Genomic DNA, 16,299 nt, shown 5'->3' on the forward strand with positions numbered 1-16,299 from the left:
TGGACTTTTCCATGATCACAGACTCTTCGGGGTGTCCTGCTCCCACATGGACTCATCCACAGATCACAGTCCCTTCAACTCGAGTTCCAGCCTGTCCAGTGCAGCAGCACAGAAACAGCAGCAATACCCTGGCCATCTGCCAGCCCAGGCGCACAGCCATTGCTGTTATCAGAATGTTTCCAGGCACAGCAGAGTAAGATGATAAGCAGTACAGCAAGCAGCAAAAGCAAAAAGCAGCCACTAACGAGCACTAGGCTCTAATATACACCAGTACAGCAAGCAAGTCCCATGGCAAACGCAGGAGCTTGTCAATTAATAGCTAAATAGCAATGACAGCTGTAAATTCGATCTAGCACATTTCAATCAAATTTGTTGTTATCGTGAACCCTTTGAGCCCCATGTTCGGTGCCAAAAAGGACTGTTGTGGTTTAACCCCAGCCAGCAACTGCATCCCACACAGCTGCTCGCTCACTCCCCCTCAGTGGAATGGGGGAGAGAATCAGAAGAGTAACAGTGATAAAACTCATGGGTTGAGATAAAGACAGTTCAATAGGTAAAGCAAAAAGCCACGCACACAAGCAAAGCAGAACAAGGAATTCATTCACCACTTCCCATCAGCAGGCAGGTGTTCAGCCATCTCCAGGAAAGCAGGGCTCCATCAAACCTAACGATTACTTGAGAAGACAAAATGCCATTAACTCCGAATGTCCTCCCCTTCCTTCTTCTTCCCCCAGCTTTACATGCTGAGCATGATGTCACATGGTATGGAATGTCCCTTTGGTTGGTTGGGGTCAGCTATCCCTGCTGTGTCCCCTCCCAACTTCTTGTGCACCCCCAGCCTACTTGCTGGTGGAGTGGTGTGAGAAGCAGAAAAAGACTAGACTTTGTGTAAGCACTGCTCAGAAGTAACAAAAACATCTCTGAATTACCAACACTATTTCCAGCACAAATCCAAAACATAGCCACATACTCTCTACTATGAAGAAAATTAACTCTATCCCAACCAAAACCAGCACAAAATCCCTGTACTTTTGCCTCCCCTGTATCTTCTTCCTCTATATTCTGGTATCAGTGCTCTCATTTATTTTGCACCAGCGTGATGGGCCTCCCTTTCAGTTCCTAGCATTTTACTCAGTGGTCTATGCTGTCTTCTTGTTTCCAGATTATTGCCGTGGTCATGGATGTATTTACAGACCGGGACATCTTCCGCGATATTGTTGATGCAGCATATAAGCGCTGGATCCCTGTCTATATAATCCTAGATGAGGAAGGTGTGAAGCTCTTCCTGGAAATGTGCAGATGCCTTGACCTCAGTGACTTGCAGATCCGGGTAAGTTGTTCAATACTGAACCATTATCTCCTGCACATCAGTGGCCTTTTTCAGTTGTAATGAATCTTGGAACTCACTTGGACATGCAAACACATCTCTTCCTCCCTACAGGTCACATCATAGCACTTAGGGTTTGATGGAACAGAGAGGGATAAGAGAGTGGCTTGCTAATACAGAAGGAAATAGAAAGCAAAGATTTGGATTTTTTGCCTTTCACCCCAGACATGGGTCTATGTACTTTTTTGGCTCTTGTGACCTAAAAATTCCTGTTTGGGAAGAAAATGGTCTGAGGAAATTCCTGTGGGTCTCCTGTGCGAGGATTCAAACTAGAGTCTAGAGTAGCTCTTTGAGTTGTTGTCTGCATGGATCTCAGTTATGGGACACATATACTCTGTGAAATCAAGACTTTCCTATCCAGCAGTGGGAATGAAAAAAGCTTGTAGTCCTCCTTTGCCTGAGAACATAAGAGATTGGGGAGCATAACTACTCAGTTCCATATCAGAGTATGCATTCGTATAGTGCATGCATCACAGCAGAGTAGTTGGCCTAGCTTGGCTGGCAAAAGTAGCCTCAGTAGGATCTCATTCCATTGCATACAGACAGAAATCCTTTGTGTGCTTAGTCAGTATTGTATTCCTTGCTTTTTTCATGTTTTTTTGTCACTGTCACTACTACAGACTTATTCTGAATGCTGAAAAAGTTGCTAGTTTGGAAACAACCTATGGGATGCAAGACTTGCGCCTCTTGTGATCCAACTGTTCTGAGCAGTAAAAAAAAAAAAAAAAAAAAAGGTGCCTTTTTTCCTGAAGGAAGGGCAAATCTTCCATAAACACTCAATTAATAATTAAAAAAAAAAAAAAAAACCACAATCAAAACTCAAAAAGCTCTGAAGGTTATAGAGGCTCACATTAACCATTTTAGGAGAACCATCTTAAATCTGTATGAAAATGACTTGCATAGATCTGAACAGTGCTCTTGTGAACTACCACTCTGCTCTGAGTTTCTGGACTTCTTCATCAAAAAAGACATCCAGCCGAGCAGCTTTCTCATTCTTCTCCAAAACAGAGATGGAAGTTTCTTTCCTTTGGTGTCTTTGAAAGCAAGACACAGACATCATTATGATAGACCTGTTTCAAGCTTCAGGGGTGTTCTGTGCCTAGGCTTTCGTCTCTTTGGTACAAAACTCTGAAATCACAGCAGTAGTTCCATTTGCTCCGGTACCTGTTTTCCAGTACTTTTCTTACCATGTCATCATGTGCAGGAACGATGCTTTCAGTACTGTGTATTTTAAATCACAGATAGAATGAATGAAAAGACGCCTTGGTGTTTTAGAAACAGTTGCTATTGGAGAGGTGAGTTGCTTTTTTGCCTGCCTTCTCTGTCTTTAAACAGTAAGCAGTCCCCTTCTGCTCTTTCTCTTACCTCTTTCTCCATAGGTATCTACACAGACTTTACACTGAAACCAATCATCACAGTGGCATTCTAGAGCAGTGACTAGGTCTTGCAGCAGCCTATTTGCGTTACAAGGTCACCTTTTCTAAAAAGGCAGAATTCTAATTGATGCCATCAAAAGTGGGAGGAAACTCTTCTGTGCTTCCCTTCTCTCACAGCAGCTCTTGCTGTGTTTTTCATTAGACTCTTTCAGATAAAAAAAAGTCCAAATACAAGATGAGCTGAAGGAGGTCCATTGAGAAGAACTTTTTAACATCCTTCTTTGACCTAGTTCTTCACTCTTCTGCAGAGTTCCAGCCCCCAGAATGCTGTCCTTCAACTTTTTGCCCTCTTTCCCCAGTTATCTTCTATGGTATCTTAAATTCCCCTTAAGGCTGTTGTATTCCTTTTCCAGTATGGCTAAGGCTTTTGTTAGTCTTGTTAAGGTCAATGCAGTTTATTCCTGTCAGTGGTACTATGGAAAGACTAGGAAGAGTCAGTTACCTCTCAAGGAAGATGGTCTCCTAGTATCCTGCCCAAGGCTTCAAGGCTGCCTTGGATGTATCTGTGCTGCTGCTTGGGTCAGTGTAGCAGAAATCATCATTCCCAACAGCAGGCTTTACATACCCAAGGAGTCTCATGCAAGGTTTAGTCTTCTGGAGGTCTTCCCCCACCCTCAACTCATTGATCTAATGTGTCTAGGGTTGTTTTTAATTTTTAGTGCTGAAGACCCAGATTTAAAGCAAGAAAGCAAGCTGGTCTGCCAGTCTTGTTCAGGCAGAATCATTTTGTCTCACATTGCTTGATCACAGAGGATGCTGGAATTGCTGAGGAAGAACAAGAAACTCTAGTACAGTTAACTCTATCATTCACCCATTTCTTATTTATGATATGTCTTCCTCTTGACATCTGCTTTGATGTCTGAGTTTCTTCTACAGATTTTTAGTAACAGGGAAAACATTCTCTTCTTCCACCTTCTTTTTGTGTATGCATTTCGCTTGCTTCTAAAAGATTTTCACCAGTGGGCCACAGTTTGTCAGCAACATAATTGCATACTTTTTCTTCTGCCCTTCTTCTCACCTTCCCTTTGGAATGTTCATGCAGGATTTACAGGATGGCTTTTTCTCAGACAGTTGCAGCAATCTGGGATTAAACTTCAATGTTTAGAGGCAAGTTCTGCTCCCAGGGAAGGACAGAGATGACACACTACCATGGGCTGTCATTGCTGCAGGGTCAGGATGCTTATTCTGTCTTCTGTCATCACCAGATGCTCAGATTGTTCTGTGATTCCTGCCCTTTTGTTTCCGTTGCCCTGTTCATCCAATGCAGAGTGAATACTTCAACAATCCTAATACAAGGAGATTTACTATTAACACTGGATTTTACCCTTTGTCTACGTACAGTTCTGGGAGTTTTCACAAAATTTCTGGCTATTGTATCATTTTGAGATGGCAAGGTGTCATGATCTGCTGGAAGTCTCAAAGGAGGGAAACTGCTGTAGGAAGACAGTACCTCACTCTGCAAAGACAAGAATTCCTTACTGACTCCAAGCATGAAATGAGAAAGCACCAATTTTTGTCTGAAGGACGGAGATAGCTAGAAATGCATTTAAGTTCACCCATCAGCACAGTCATCCTGGGATGTTAGTAAGAGTGTGTCTTGTGTACATGAGTCATATGGCTTCCTGAGCCTACAGGACATGGTTTGCCAGACTTCTGTTCTGTTTGATGCAAGAGTGTTCTTCAGAGATCACAATGAATCCAAGTTCTCATAGATACAAAATTCATAGTCCCATAAAAAGCCCTCTTTTCTTTGGCATGAAGGTGAGTGTTTTCTCTTTCTCCACCATGCATCTCCTAACCAAGACCCCAGTAAGAGACACTCCTGCTCAAAGACAGGGAGTTCATCTAGAGCTTCAAGCAAGCCCAGGGAATGAGTTACCTGCAGGAAGTTCACCTTCATGTTATTTTTTACATTCATTTTCCCAACATGTAAAGAGTTCCTCCCCTCACTCCAGGAATTCTTAGAAATTTCTGCCTAAGAAATTTTTGAAATTTCATTGCAGAATTTCATGTCTTTCCTCATCAGTTCATAACTCAAGTGAGGGAGTAGCTGAATGTAATGTGATGCAGTGCTGTTGGTTTTTTAATTATCTGTTAGAGAATTCTTCTAGGCTGCTTGTGACCTTTTGAAAATGGAGGCTTACAAGGCTCTATTTTTGCAAAGACCGAAATAAATAATACCCAGTAATGACCTTGGCAGGCCAGGTCCAGCTAGCTGCATTCCATCCTATTCTACTTGAATACCTGCAAGTTTTACTACTTTGTCAACAAGCATCCTTTTCCAAAACTATTCAGGGCAAACACATAGGATAGTTCCACAATATTTCCCAGCATTACTTGGTGACTATTTACAGATTGTGGCTGCTTTTGCATCCCTGTGTAAGATAAGCACCTACCACCATCTCTCTGACCTAGAGATCTGATCAACAAAAATGAGAACCTTGCAGACTCTGGATAAGAAAGTTGTTGGTACTGTTGTGGTCCTGTCCACATGAATCCCATATCTCTCTTCCTCTAACCATCTAGGATTTTAGAGTGTGAAGTAACAGGCATCTGGAGCCTCCCCCTCAGCCTTGTGCTCAGGTGAAACAGTAGAACAAGAAAACACAGGACAAGAGCTACCTCAGCAGATGCTGTTGACTTGAAGGGATCTGATTTTTCCAGAGACAGCAGAAAGGAGATCTCTACATTTTGAAAAACACAGTTAGTGTAAGGGACTATCAAGGGACTGTCCTCTGTCAGCTACTACTTTGGTCTGTTGCCTGTTCTTTATCTTTTTTAAATCTGTTATTTTATAGAAGTCGTTCATTCCACCCTTCCCAACTTGAAATAAAGACCCTTGCTTGCTTTGCAACATAGATATCTGTTGTTGTTCTCAGAGAGAGGTACGCACAGGATGCTCTGGTGGAAGTACCTGTAATGCTTGCCTTTAGGGTCTGTCTTGTGTATCCCCTCTACTCAAACCCAGCTTGTGAGCCCAGCCGCCCACGTCTGTCAAGGAACAACTAAGCGTCAGTCACAACACAACCTATTACCAACTTTCTAAATTGGGTCTAATTTAACTTTCTGTGGATTCAGGGTGAGGTTTAAAAGCGGGTCACAATAAAGCAAGAAAGACTGATTCCTTCACTGTTTGTGTTAGGATGCTCTGTTAGGCTTTAGTGTTACCAGTCCATATTAATTTGCTGCCAGGGAGATGTTAGTCACTGCTTGTGATGAGGAGTGGTGCAAGCCTGTGTAAAGGGAAATGTGGAAATTTAACGCAGACTGCAGCTTCCATAAGCCAGGATATGAGAAACCTTAAGCAGGCTTCTGCAAGAATACAGATCTGGAAGGGTCATTTCTGTCTGGTGAACTAGCTGTTCCTCTACCCAAAATTTTTGTTACTACTATAACACTAGTGCCCGCCCCCCCCAAAATGGCTGCAATCTCACTTCATTTATAGTTGTCTTTCCTCTTTTGTTGTTGTATAGTCTTCAGTACACGAACCCAGCCTTGTTCCTCCTCTTTACAGCTTGGTATATCAGTCTACAAATGCTCCAAGATCCTTCAAGGCAGAAAACATTATACTAATAACCTGTTAAGTGACTTGATGTTTATATGACTTTGTGCTTGTTTTCTGCATTTCAAGATGTATTTATGCACTCCTGTGCCTACTTTGTTCAAGGAGGTTTATGTGTTCAGCTGTTTCGTTCTATCCCCTCTGTGCCTTTCGAAATGTTATGTGTAGCTCAGTTACTGCAGAAATTCAAACATGCTTTCTTTCCAACAAAAGAAGGTGATGTAACATACAAACACAATAAAATCCACACTCGTTATACTTGATTCTTTTTGATACTTCTTGATTCATAAAGGTCCATGACATGTCAGAGCTGCTGACTGATTTGAAGAACGGAGGCCCTTCTTGACACTTGCAGTCAATATTCCATGATTTGGCAAATCCCACATCCAACTTTACTCGGCAAGGAAAAAAAAATATTTCAGGTGATCAGCCAGACAACTACAAATGTTATTCTAAATACTGGAAAGGGCACCCTTTCTCCTGTGCTCTACTCAACCTGCATTCAGCATCCCACACATATGACTCACTGCTAGGCCTTGGGCAAGTCACTTCATCTTGTTCTCTCTCAGGCTCCTCATCTGTAAAACAGGGTAATAATACTTTCAGCAGTGTTGGGAGCATTAATTAGCTAATGCCCACAAAGGACTCCAGACAGATCAAGCAACAGAAGAATGCAACATAGTAGTATCATCAGTTACTGTTAGTCAGAATTTGTACTGCCACTGCTGTATTTTAGTGGGGGAAATAGGAGCAGGTTCAAAAGGTAAGAGTTATATTCAGGAAAATTATTTTTTAAAGAAATCTGCATTCGTATAATCACTCGTTCCTGCATGCTGACTTCTGTAATCTATCAGTATTTAAGCTGTCAGTGAGGTTTATAATAATAGGACTTAGCTCTTTGTGGGATCCGAGGCTGTGCTAGCATTAGCCAAATCCTCACAATTCTCCTGCTTTGCAGATGGGGAAGAATGAGCAAAGGTGCATTGACTTTCCCAGAACATCACAGGGAATAGTGTCAGAACTGTGATTACACTTGGGACCATCTGACTCCCAACCCTGGATGTATTACTCCAGACCACAATACCTTTTAGCTTTTCACTGTTAAAGAATTCTTACAAAAGCAGATGGTGGAATGAAGAAAATGATCTAAATTTGTGTGTCAGAGTGACAAGGTAATTTGCTCTAAACTTATACTGACAAGCAGTGCTTTTGGATTTTGGGGCGGGGCGTGTTTCATGTTAAGCAGTTTGGCAATTCAGCCTCATGCAGCCAGAGCCCATGAGCAGAATAACACCGAGTCCAGTGTCCAAGTATATTCCTATAGTAAGTGCAGGCACACATCTTTTGTTGAAAATCATGTAACCTTAGATCTGTGTTTTCTCTCTGCCTGGGTAGTGCTTTATTACTTGTAGGTTTGCTGGCCAAAGGGTGTGAGACGGGAGGTTTGGGGAGAGGTATTGTCTTTTTCTAACTACTTCCATTCATTTAATGGAAAGTTTTTCCTTTGTATTCTTCAGAAATTCTTCTTTGCTGATCAATTTGGGATATCAGTAGAGACACTTATCCTACTCCTTTTGTTCAAAGAAAGTTCTGTGTGTTTTCCCTCTGTTGAACAGTGAGGAATCTGGGGGGACACTGTAACTCTTTGGGGTTCTTAGCAAAATTATAAAAGTCAGGGCTCTCCTTTTGTTATAACAGACAGGAAACATCTATCTTTTGAGCAATAGCATTGTTTACTCCTCTCTTCTGTATTAATTAAATTGTCCCGTCTTCTAATTTGCCCGGTTTTGTCAAGCCGTGTGTTGTTTGGATCAGAACACAAGCACAAAAAGAACCTAGTGTAGATCTGCCTCATGTGTTACCCTCCAAGTAACCATGTCCTTTGCACTGCACAGGTGTTGCAAAGTTCCTTGGTTTCGTGGTCCTGCTAATGTAACCTGGAGAAGAGCTCACAAGTGCCATGGAATAGCTATGAGGATTCAGAGAGTGCAGATGTGACTCACAGCTTCCTCTGATTCATTCTCCTGAACTGGGCTGGGCCTCCTGAGCTACAGCACAGGACTGGCGCTGGAGGATTATTTGATTTTGAAAGCATTGTCTTGCCCAGGGGCTAAGATGAATAGCTGAAGACAGCAGGCAGGGTTACAAAGATGCTGACCCATTGGACAGGGCCATAAACTGATGAAGGGGAGTGACTTGCATAGACAGGGAATGACAACAGGTCTTACGACACTATGCTTTCCTTTCTGCAGCTCTTCTGATTTCTGGTGGCTGATACAAAATGAGCTGTAGTCCCAGAAGTAGTGAGATAATGTGGGTGACATGTTAAGACTTGGAGCTGACAATTATCTAATTCTCTGCCCTATTTATTGTGACATTTTGTCTTTTCACCTCTCTGTTAGAATATCCGCATACGTTCTGTGACAGGAGTTGGGTTCTACATGCCAGCAGGGAAGATCAGAGGCACGTTGGCATCCCGATTCCTGATGGTGGATGGTGAAAAGGTGGCCACTGGATCATACAGGTGGGTCACTCTTGCTTAAGGCAAAGCTACATTCTTTGTGTAAAGAATGGCTTGTGGTTTTGCTTGAGAGTCTTCTTCCCATGTCATTCCCTTTCTTATCCCAGCCTCTGTAATCTGTGTGGCATCTGTAGAAATTGGGGTGGGACAACAGAGAAGGTGACATAGAGCACAAGATGCTCCTGAGAGAATGGAACATGCCCATGCTACTGGACCATTTCAGGGGGCTAGAGATAGTTTCACCCTGCATCAGGTGGTAGTCTGTGAGGACTTTCCACCAGCCACTGTGCTCAGTTCTCTTCAGTGAGGTTTTCAGTCTGGAGACTCCTCCTTCTGATGCAGTGTTGTTTTTTTAAAAGGGTAAACTGTCCTTCAGAGCTTTAGGGCCTTTTCCTCCAGATCTGGTCTGCATGCCTAATGAAGAACAACAATAAAAAGCTTTATGTATCTATCCTGACCCATCTTGGCAAGGATATATGGGCAAATGGCACAATGCTACATATTCCCATGTAGTGTCTTAGATATTGTTAGGTGGGCTGGGTCAAGTATACACCCAAAAATTTAATGTTGCTTCTGTTTCCTACTCTTAGCTTCACATGGAGTTCATCCCACATTGACAGAAATATCCTGCTAGTCTTGACAGGACAGCACGTGGAGATGTTTGACGTTGAGTTTCGTGAGCTCTATGCCATCTCAGAGGAAGTTAATTTCTACAAAGAACTGGGTATTGCTAACCCATTCCTTTTCGGAACTGGGAAGCCAGGCCTCCATTCCTCCACTGTGGCTCGGAAGTTCATCAACCCCAAGTATGGTTTAGTGGCAGGGGCAACCCGTGGTGATATGATGCTCTGGGCTTCACGACACAGGCAGGATAGTCAGGGGAACATGGAAAAGGAGGGAACAAGTGAATCAAAGAAACGGTTAAATCAGTTTCTGAATGACTTAGTCACATTGGAGCAAGAGTTCCCAGAAATTGATCCACCTCTGGAGAACTTGAACAAGCTGAATCGGAGCCCCCAGAAACTGTTCTCCCGGCTCCAAATGGACCTGAAAAATAAATCCAAATCCAGAGAGTCTATTCGTGATGTGAAGAAAGAAGATGCACAGGCCAATTCGAAGCAAGGAAAACGGTTTGCCAGTGGGCTTTTCAGTCGCAAGGCCAAACGGTCTCCAGGCTCAAGCATTGAGGCTAATTCTTTTGCCAGTGAAGGGCATTCAGGAGAAGACCTTGGGAACATGAAACTGGAATATGAGCGGCTCAGCATTGGCCATGGCAGTGTTCGGAGCACTGGAGGCATCTCAGGTAAAACCTCTTCTACCAGCATATTCTCTTCTGTGTCCATTCTTCTGAGTTTGTCTGATTGGTGTGAACATATTCAATATAGGCACCTGTTAGCAGATCCTGTTATTTCAGCTATATTAAAATGAGCAGGATCAAAGAAGAGTAGAAGTTGTATCAAATGATACAGTAAATTTAAGTTGAAGGCAATTTAATGGCAGTCTTATTGTAAAGCTGGTACTTCTTATGTAAATGTTTTCTCATACTTCTCAGCAAGCAGGTATGGGACAAAGGGAGAGAAAGTTGAATGTCTCCTTGTGTAGAACAGGTTGTGTGTACAGTTCGTGAAGTGCACTGCCCTAATGAACAGCAGCAGTATGTTCAGTGTCATAGTGGCTAGCAGGGTGCAGGCATTTTCCATGTATCTGCTCCTTTCCTCATTTGGGTTTAGTCAGGTGTGTTTATTGTGACAAGTTATTGGTGAAGAAGAGAGGAAAAGTGTATGTTGAGGTGAGGGGACAAGGAGTGGAGGAGAGGGTGGAAGTCTTTTTAATTTTCTACTTTATCATATTCTGAAATGCGGGAGAAAGTCACGAAAATAAAGCTATGGAGAAGTACTAGATCCCAACTTTTTCTTTGCTAACATGATTGATATTTTCACTAAGTCCTTCCAAGGCTTCATCCAGTTGAAGACACAAATGATAAAGATTTCTCCCGATTTATGGGTTCATAGCTAACTTCCCAGTGTTTTATATGTTTTGACAGATTGAAGTAAATCTATGGACTGTTCAGCCTCATTGTCTTCCTCTCTCAGTGAGCTGTACTGGATGTCAATACATCCTGCACCAGCAGGAAAATAAACTCGTTCAGGGAGAAAATTTCTCCTCAACTTGTCTGGCCAGAGACTGTTCTGTGCTCTGATGAATGCAAAACACAAGCGTAGAGAGACTGAATTCCCTTGAGACTGCCATGATGTGAAATGGAAAGACATTCTCCTGAGACTAAAAAAAAAAAAAGAAAGAAAGGTATTGGGAAGGTCACCAACAGCGATTGATTAGGTTCTTGGACATATTTCTGGATGAATGAAGGACAGACTCAAAAATGCCAAATTAACACAAGAAAGAGGAACTATAGGAAGGGATGGATAGTTTATTTAAGACTACAGGAGACCCATTTTAGGATATGCATTTGGCATTTGGGGATGCAGAAGTAAACTCGGGTCTAAAGAGACCCTCTCTCCAAATCACTTTACGTCTTGAGCACAGACGGTACGTGCTGCTGGGCCCCATTCCTCAGGGTCAGGAAAAACAAAACCGGTGAAGACCTATAGGGAGATATATGGGCATTTCCTCTCGGGGGAAGGGACGTGAGGGCTTGCACTACCCTCTAGTGACACAAGTAGAGAACTGCGTCATCTGCGACTTGTCAGCACTTTGCAGTGTCAGAGATTCCCTACATTTCTCACTGTCAGCTGTTTTCAGGCAGACAGCCCGCTATTCCAGCAATGTCAGGATGAAATTAGGCCCAGATTAAAGGCACACAAGAGACTCTGGTTGAACAGTGGGACACTGCGCCCTTCTGGGGCATGGCACAGGCAGGACAGCAGGGATGTCCCCGTTCCGTTTAGCACAGTGGATCTGTGCCAGACAGGCTGATGCTTGGTCTGGACCATTTCCGCAAAGACACTATCACGCTGTTATGTTCAGGTTTCGTTTATGTTCAGGTTTCATTTATTGCCACTGCTACTTCCTGAGGGTTGCCACCTCTTTCAATAAAGGGGAACGAGGAATTGAGAACAAGTGCAGGGAAGGCGCGCAGAGGTCCAGCACACCAGCCTTCGCGCTGTGCTCTTCCTGACCTGATAAGTCTTTCCAAGGACGCCCTATTTTTTTTTTGTTTTATGCAAATTGAGAATGCCTGTTCATGGAGGCAATGGGAGACTCCACAGCTTTTGAAGTATGGTGTAAGTAGATTTAGGTCGTCTGATGTTGTAAAAGACTAGAGGCCACTGCTTGTGTGTTGCTTTTGAATTGAATCACTGTTCTTGAGAGAAAGCTTCTCTAGTCTAATGGTCCCAAAGTGGCATGTGAACAGAGATGGTGGAAGAAACATTAAGAAGATGGAGACTCATGAGAAAGAGGAAAAAAATTAGTTACCCAGAAGATTCTGCAGTTACTTGATCAGTAGCACATGCTTCATTAGGATTTAATAAAATATTCTTGAACATGGGCATGGAATAAAATTCCAGCTTCAAGATAAAAATAGGAGGCACTTTGTTCTTGGGTAACTGTAGGACCGACTTAGTTTTAAAAGTTTAAGCTGTCTTTGAGCATGTCTAGTGAAAATGGATGCTGTGATACTCTGGGTGACAGAAAGAAGGTAGTAAGTGGAAATGAAGGAGGAAGAAGGTGCATGGTATGCCTTTGGGTTAGGATGCAATTATTCAGAGCTTCACAGTTTGAAATAGCTGCCCTTAACTTTTGTAAAGATTAAACAGCACACTTAAGCCCTGTGGGCCTGCTTGTGCGCACATCCTCCAAAGTCACTTTTAATTCTGTAGTACCACAGAGACACATCCCACCTTGCAAATGCATAGAGAGACCATATCCATACCCTGAGTAGCTCACAGAGTAATTGAAGGACATTATTCAAGTGGGCTAAAGGTCAGATTCAGTCTTGTAAGAGCAAATGGTGATGAAGAGAATCTGAACTGGGAAGGGAAGTGATGAAAGTGTGTTCTGCGACAGAGGCTGGAAATCTGACTCAGTATTTACATGCTAGAAAAGGATACCTACAAGTTAGAATCTGGAGTCTGGAAAATACAAAAGCTGCAGATAATAATGGTCTAAACCAAGTGTCCAAGTCAACATCCTGAGGTGTTGTCCTACCACACTGCATGGAGACTGTGCTTTGTCTTACAAGGCTTTCTTAAACCACATAATCAAATTGACACAACTCTTGATTTCACTGTTGCCTGCTTAGGAACACAACAGCAGCAGCTCTGAACCTGACCAGAATCTTGTTCTTTTTAAGCTCCTGCGGGGCAGACTGTGATCAGCAAAAAGACACTGATGTCTGAGTGCAGTTTCTGGGAAATACTGCAAGGCTTTGAAAGCTATGTGTCTTTGGAAGGCGCTGCCTTTTTGTCTTCTCCTCTGCAAGAAGCAAAGTGGGCTTGTTCAGAAGGGTCTGCTGTCCTGAGCTGCTCCATAAATAAGCCTTCACTCCTTGTGAATGTTGGTGGCAGAACACGTATGCTTAATAGCAGGATTTTGTGTTTCAGTTTTGGATGCTTCTTGCAACAAGAAATGAGATTTACACTGGGCACTGGAATACTGCAGAAATAGCTGCTTAGTTATCACCAGTGCTTTTCAGCTGAAGTGGGATCATGGACAGGTGGTAACTGGAATTTTCAGCTCCTTTTCTAAAGAGAAAGATGGGAACGTTGTTGGGTACATACAAGGAGAGTATTTGCTCTAACTGCAGCAGATCTGTAGAAAAAGGTCAGAAAGCAAGAGCAGAAAGTGAGAAGAATAAAGGAGTTGGGAGCTGAGATTAAGCAAAGGAGCACAGACACTTTTGAAAGTAAACATGAAGTTCTTGAACGTGATACAGACAAGGAGGGGAACAGGGGTGGTAAGGAGATAGGAGTAACGATAAACTTAGTAGTTACACATGGAATGGGTCAAAGCAGGGACAGGAGGTAGAATGAAATGCTATGGGGAGATGTGGAGAGGAGGCAGTAGCATACAGGGCAGCCACAAAAGTGAGGGCAGGTTGCAGTGCAGTCTCCCACGTGGAAATCAAGAAGTTGCAGTGTGGAAGAAGGTGGAGAAAAGGAGGGCGAGAGAAGAGAGCTCTTCTCTTCCCCATCACATATGGGTGAGGAAGAAATTGATCCAATACCCACAAGCAAGAGAGTGACATGAAAAATTATTCACTTGAAGCCCAGTTCAGAGGCAGTGCTTGGGTTGAAAGCTCCCTCATCTTAGCAAGGTTGAGACTTCTTAGTAGTATGTCACCATGACCTGTGGCAGTTTTTCTTACGCTGTACTGGCCACTGGCTCCAACTGCTTGGGAAATGCACATACACCTTCCTTCTGTACAAATATATGAGTGAGGTATGCCCTTGCTCAGAGAGACTGCAAGCCACATGGCAGCCCCTCTCAGTACGTACTGCCCTGGGCTATAGGTCATGTAAGCCTTGCTGAGCTCAGAGCGCAGATGAGCTCCTTACTTGCAAAAGCCTATGCAAACGTATTTTAGTATGGTGCTTGAAAAAAGTATGCTCGGGCATCCAGATCAAGAGCTGGCTGTAATGAAGGAGATCAGACAGCAATGCAAGCATTGAAAAGTACAGATACTGGGAGCAGAAGGAATCCATAGAGGGAGCAATGAAAAAAACTATGATGATAAAAAATTGGGGCAGCGCACTGTGATACTTAAGTGAAAGACCCTGAGGCCTCGGGATTTGTCTTGCAGAGGAAATGATGGAAATACAGGCATCTGACATGTTTAAAATGGGACATGAAAAACCTTTACTGAGAATGTGTGTAGGGATCAAATGGATGAGATGACTTGTCTTTTTTTTTTTTTTCATACCTCACTCTTTGGAAAACCTCCCACCCAAGTCATGGCCAGACTGTTTTTCAGTGCCAGCTGGAACCTGAGAATACCACTGAAGCTGGCCTGGGTACAGGCCAAAACCTTGAAAATACTTCTCCAGTGGTTTTCTCCACAGTGTACTCTGAATTTGCTCTTATTTTAATGTCTCTTCATTTCACAGTAGTAGGAAATAAAACCACGAGAGAGTCCAGAGTATTGCAGGTCTAACACAAGTTGTAGAGCAAATCACAAGAGAAGACTGAAGAGTGAGTTCAAACTTTATCCAGGTCTTTTTTACTTAATGTTAACATTACTATAACTTCTTTTCGTTTCAGGTAACCCAAGTCCAAACTCCACTACCAGCGATAAAAACAAGCAACCTACCTGTGTGTTATCTTGATTGGGAAAGATTATCTGGAGAACTGAAGACTGAACAAGCTGGAACAGTAACTTCTTGATTGATTTTGAACCTACAGCCATGTCCTCACTCAGTGGTCTATAAAGCCACTGTGTGGTCCTGGATGCACTTGGCACCCCCGGTTAAAGCACATTTGCTGGGTGAAGTGTAGACTCCGGATGGTCAGTCCTTTAAAGGAGGTTTAGTGCTGAATGTATTAGTCCATATGTCTGTGTGCACACATATTTTATATATAAAAACAAGTGATGACTGGTCTCAGAGCTTGCTCTGTGTCCAGGTAAATGCAGGAGATTTTCTGACTTGTGCTGCTACATCAGTCTAGCTACAGACTCAGAATCACTGCGTTGCGTTGTTTACTCTACTGCACTGCAGAAATGTATTGGTCTGACTGGCTGGAAGGCTAAATCCAATCGAAGTGGCAAATTCTGGGTGAAATAAGAATGTTTACAGACAGTGTAACAATCCTTTGTCCACAAGGAGTCTTCCTGTAGATTCCTGTTGTCACTTATCCACACAGAAGCGAAGGGTCTGGGAGTAGGATTTAGCTAGCAGAGGCCAACAGATTAGTATTTTAACTGTTTCATGTCATAAATATAGCAGTTGAACAAAGTGATTAAGCAAGAATGTACTAAGGAGAAAAAAAATTTAATATAGGGGAATGTTTAACCTGCCGTTGAGAGTGAGTCAGGAGAAATGCCTTGAAAGGGGACTGGGCAGGATCTGGGAGCAATAATGCAGCCTTCAGTTACAAAAATCCTGTTAGTTGATAATTCAGCAATACTTTACCATTCATGGAAACCGAATGATTAAGGAGCACATCTTTGAGGCTTGAAAGAGGAAGCAGAGGAGGCATACAAGCTTTTCAAATGTTCCATTCTTTTTAAGTTAACCTTTCCAAACTGTAAGCCATGCCAAAATCAAGAGCTTTGATCCATAAGAAGCACTGCATGCAATCAGACCAAAGGCCATCTGATCTGCTCTCCGGTCTCTGAGGATAACCAATAGCAGATGATCACAGAAGCATAAAATAGTAAAGCTTGTATACAGAGGTCTTTCTCTTGACACTGTTCCAGCAGTCTATGAACCTTCTG

The 16,299-nt window shown here is 42.9% G+C and overlaps 1 protein-coding gene across 1 annotated transcript; it reads left to right on the top strand.

Annotated features, from left to right (window-relative positions):
- Positions 1 to 1,162: 1,162 nt before the first annotated feature.
- FAM83F (family with sequence similarity 83, member F) lies at positions 1,163 to 15,190 on the top strand (the record flags this gene model as incomplete). Its single annotated transcript, XM_010080155.1, has 4 exons — positions 1,163 to 1,330; positions 8,788 to 8,909; positions 9,497 to 10,209; positions 15,126 to 15,190. Coding segments are annotated over 4 exons (1,068 nt in total), but the record flags the coding sequence as incomplete, so codon positions are not given.
- Between the last annotated feature and the right edge of the window lie 1,109 nt (positions 15,191 to 16,299).

This window comes from Pterocles gutturalis, unplaced genomic scaffold, assembly GCF_000699245.1.
Source record: "Pterocles gutturalis isolate BGI_N339 unplaced genomic scaffold, ASM69924v1 scaffold2214, whole genome shotgun sequence".
In the NCBI taxonomy this organism is placed as follows: Eukaryota; Metazoa; Chordata; class Aves; order Pterocliformes; family Pteroclidae; genus Pterocles; species Pterocles gutturalis.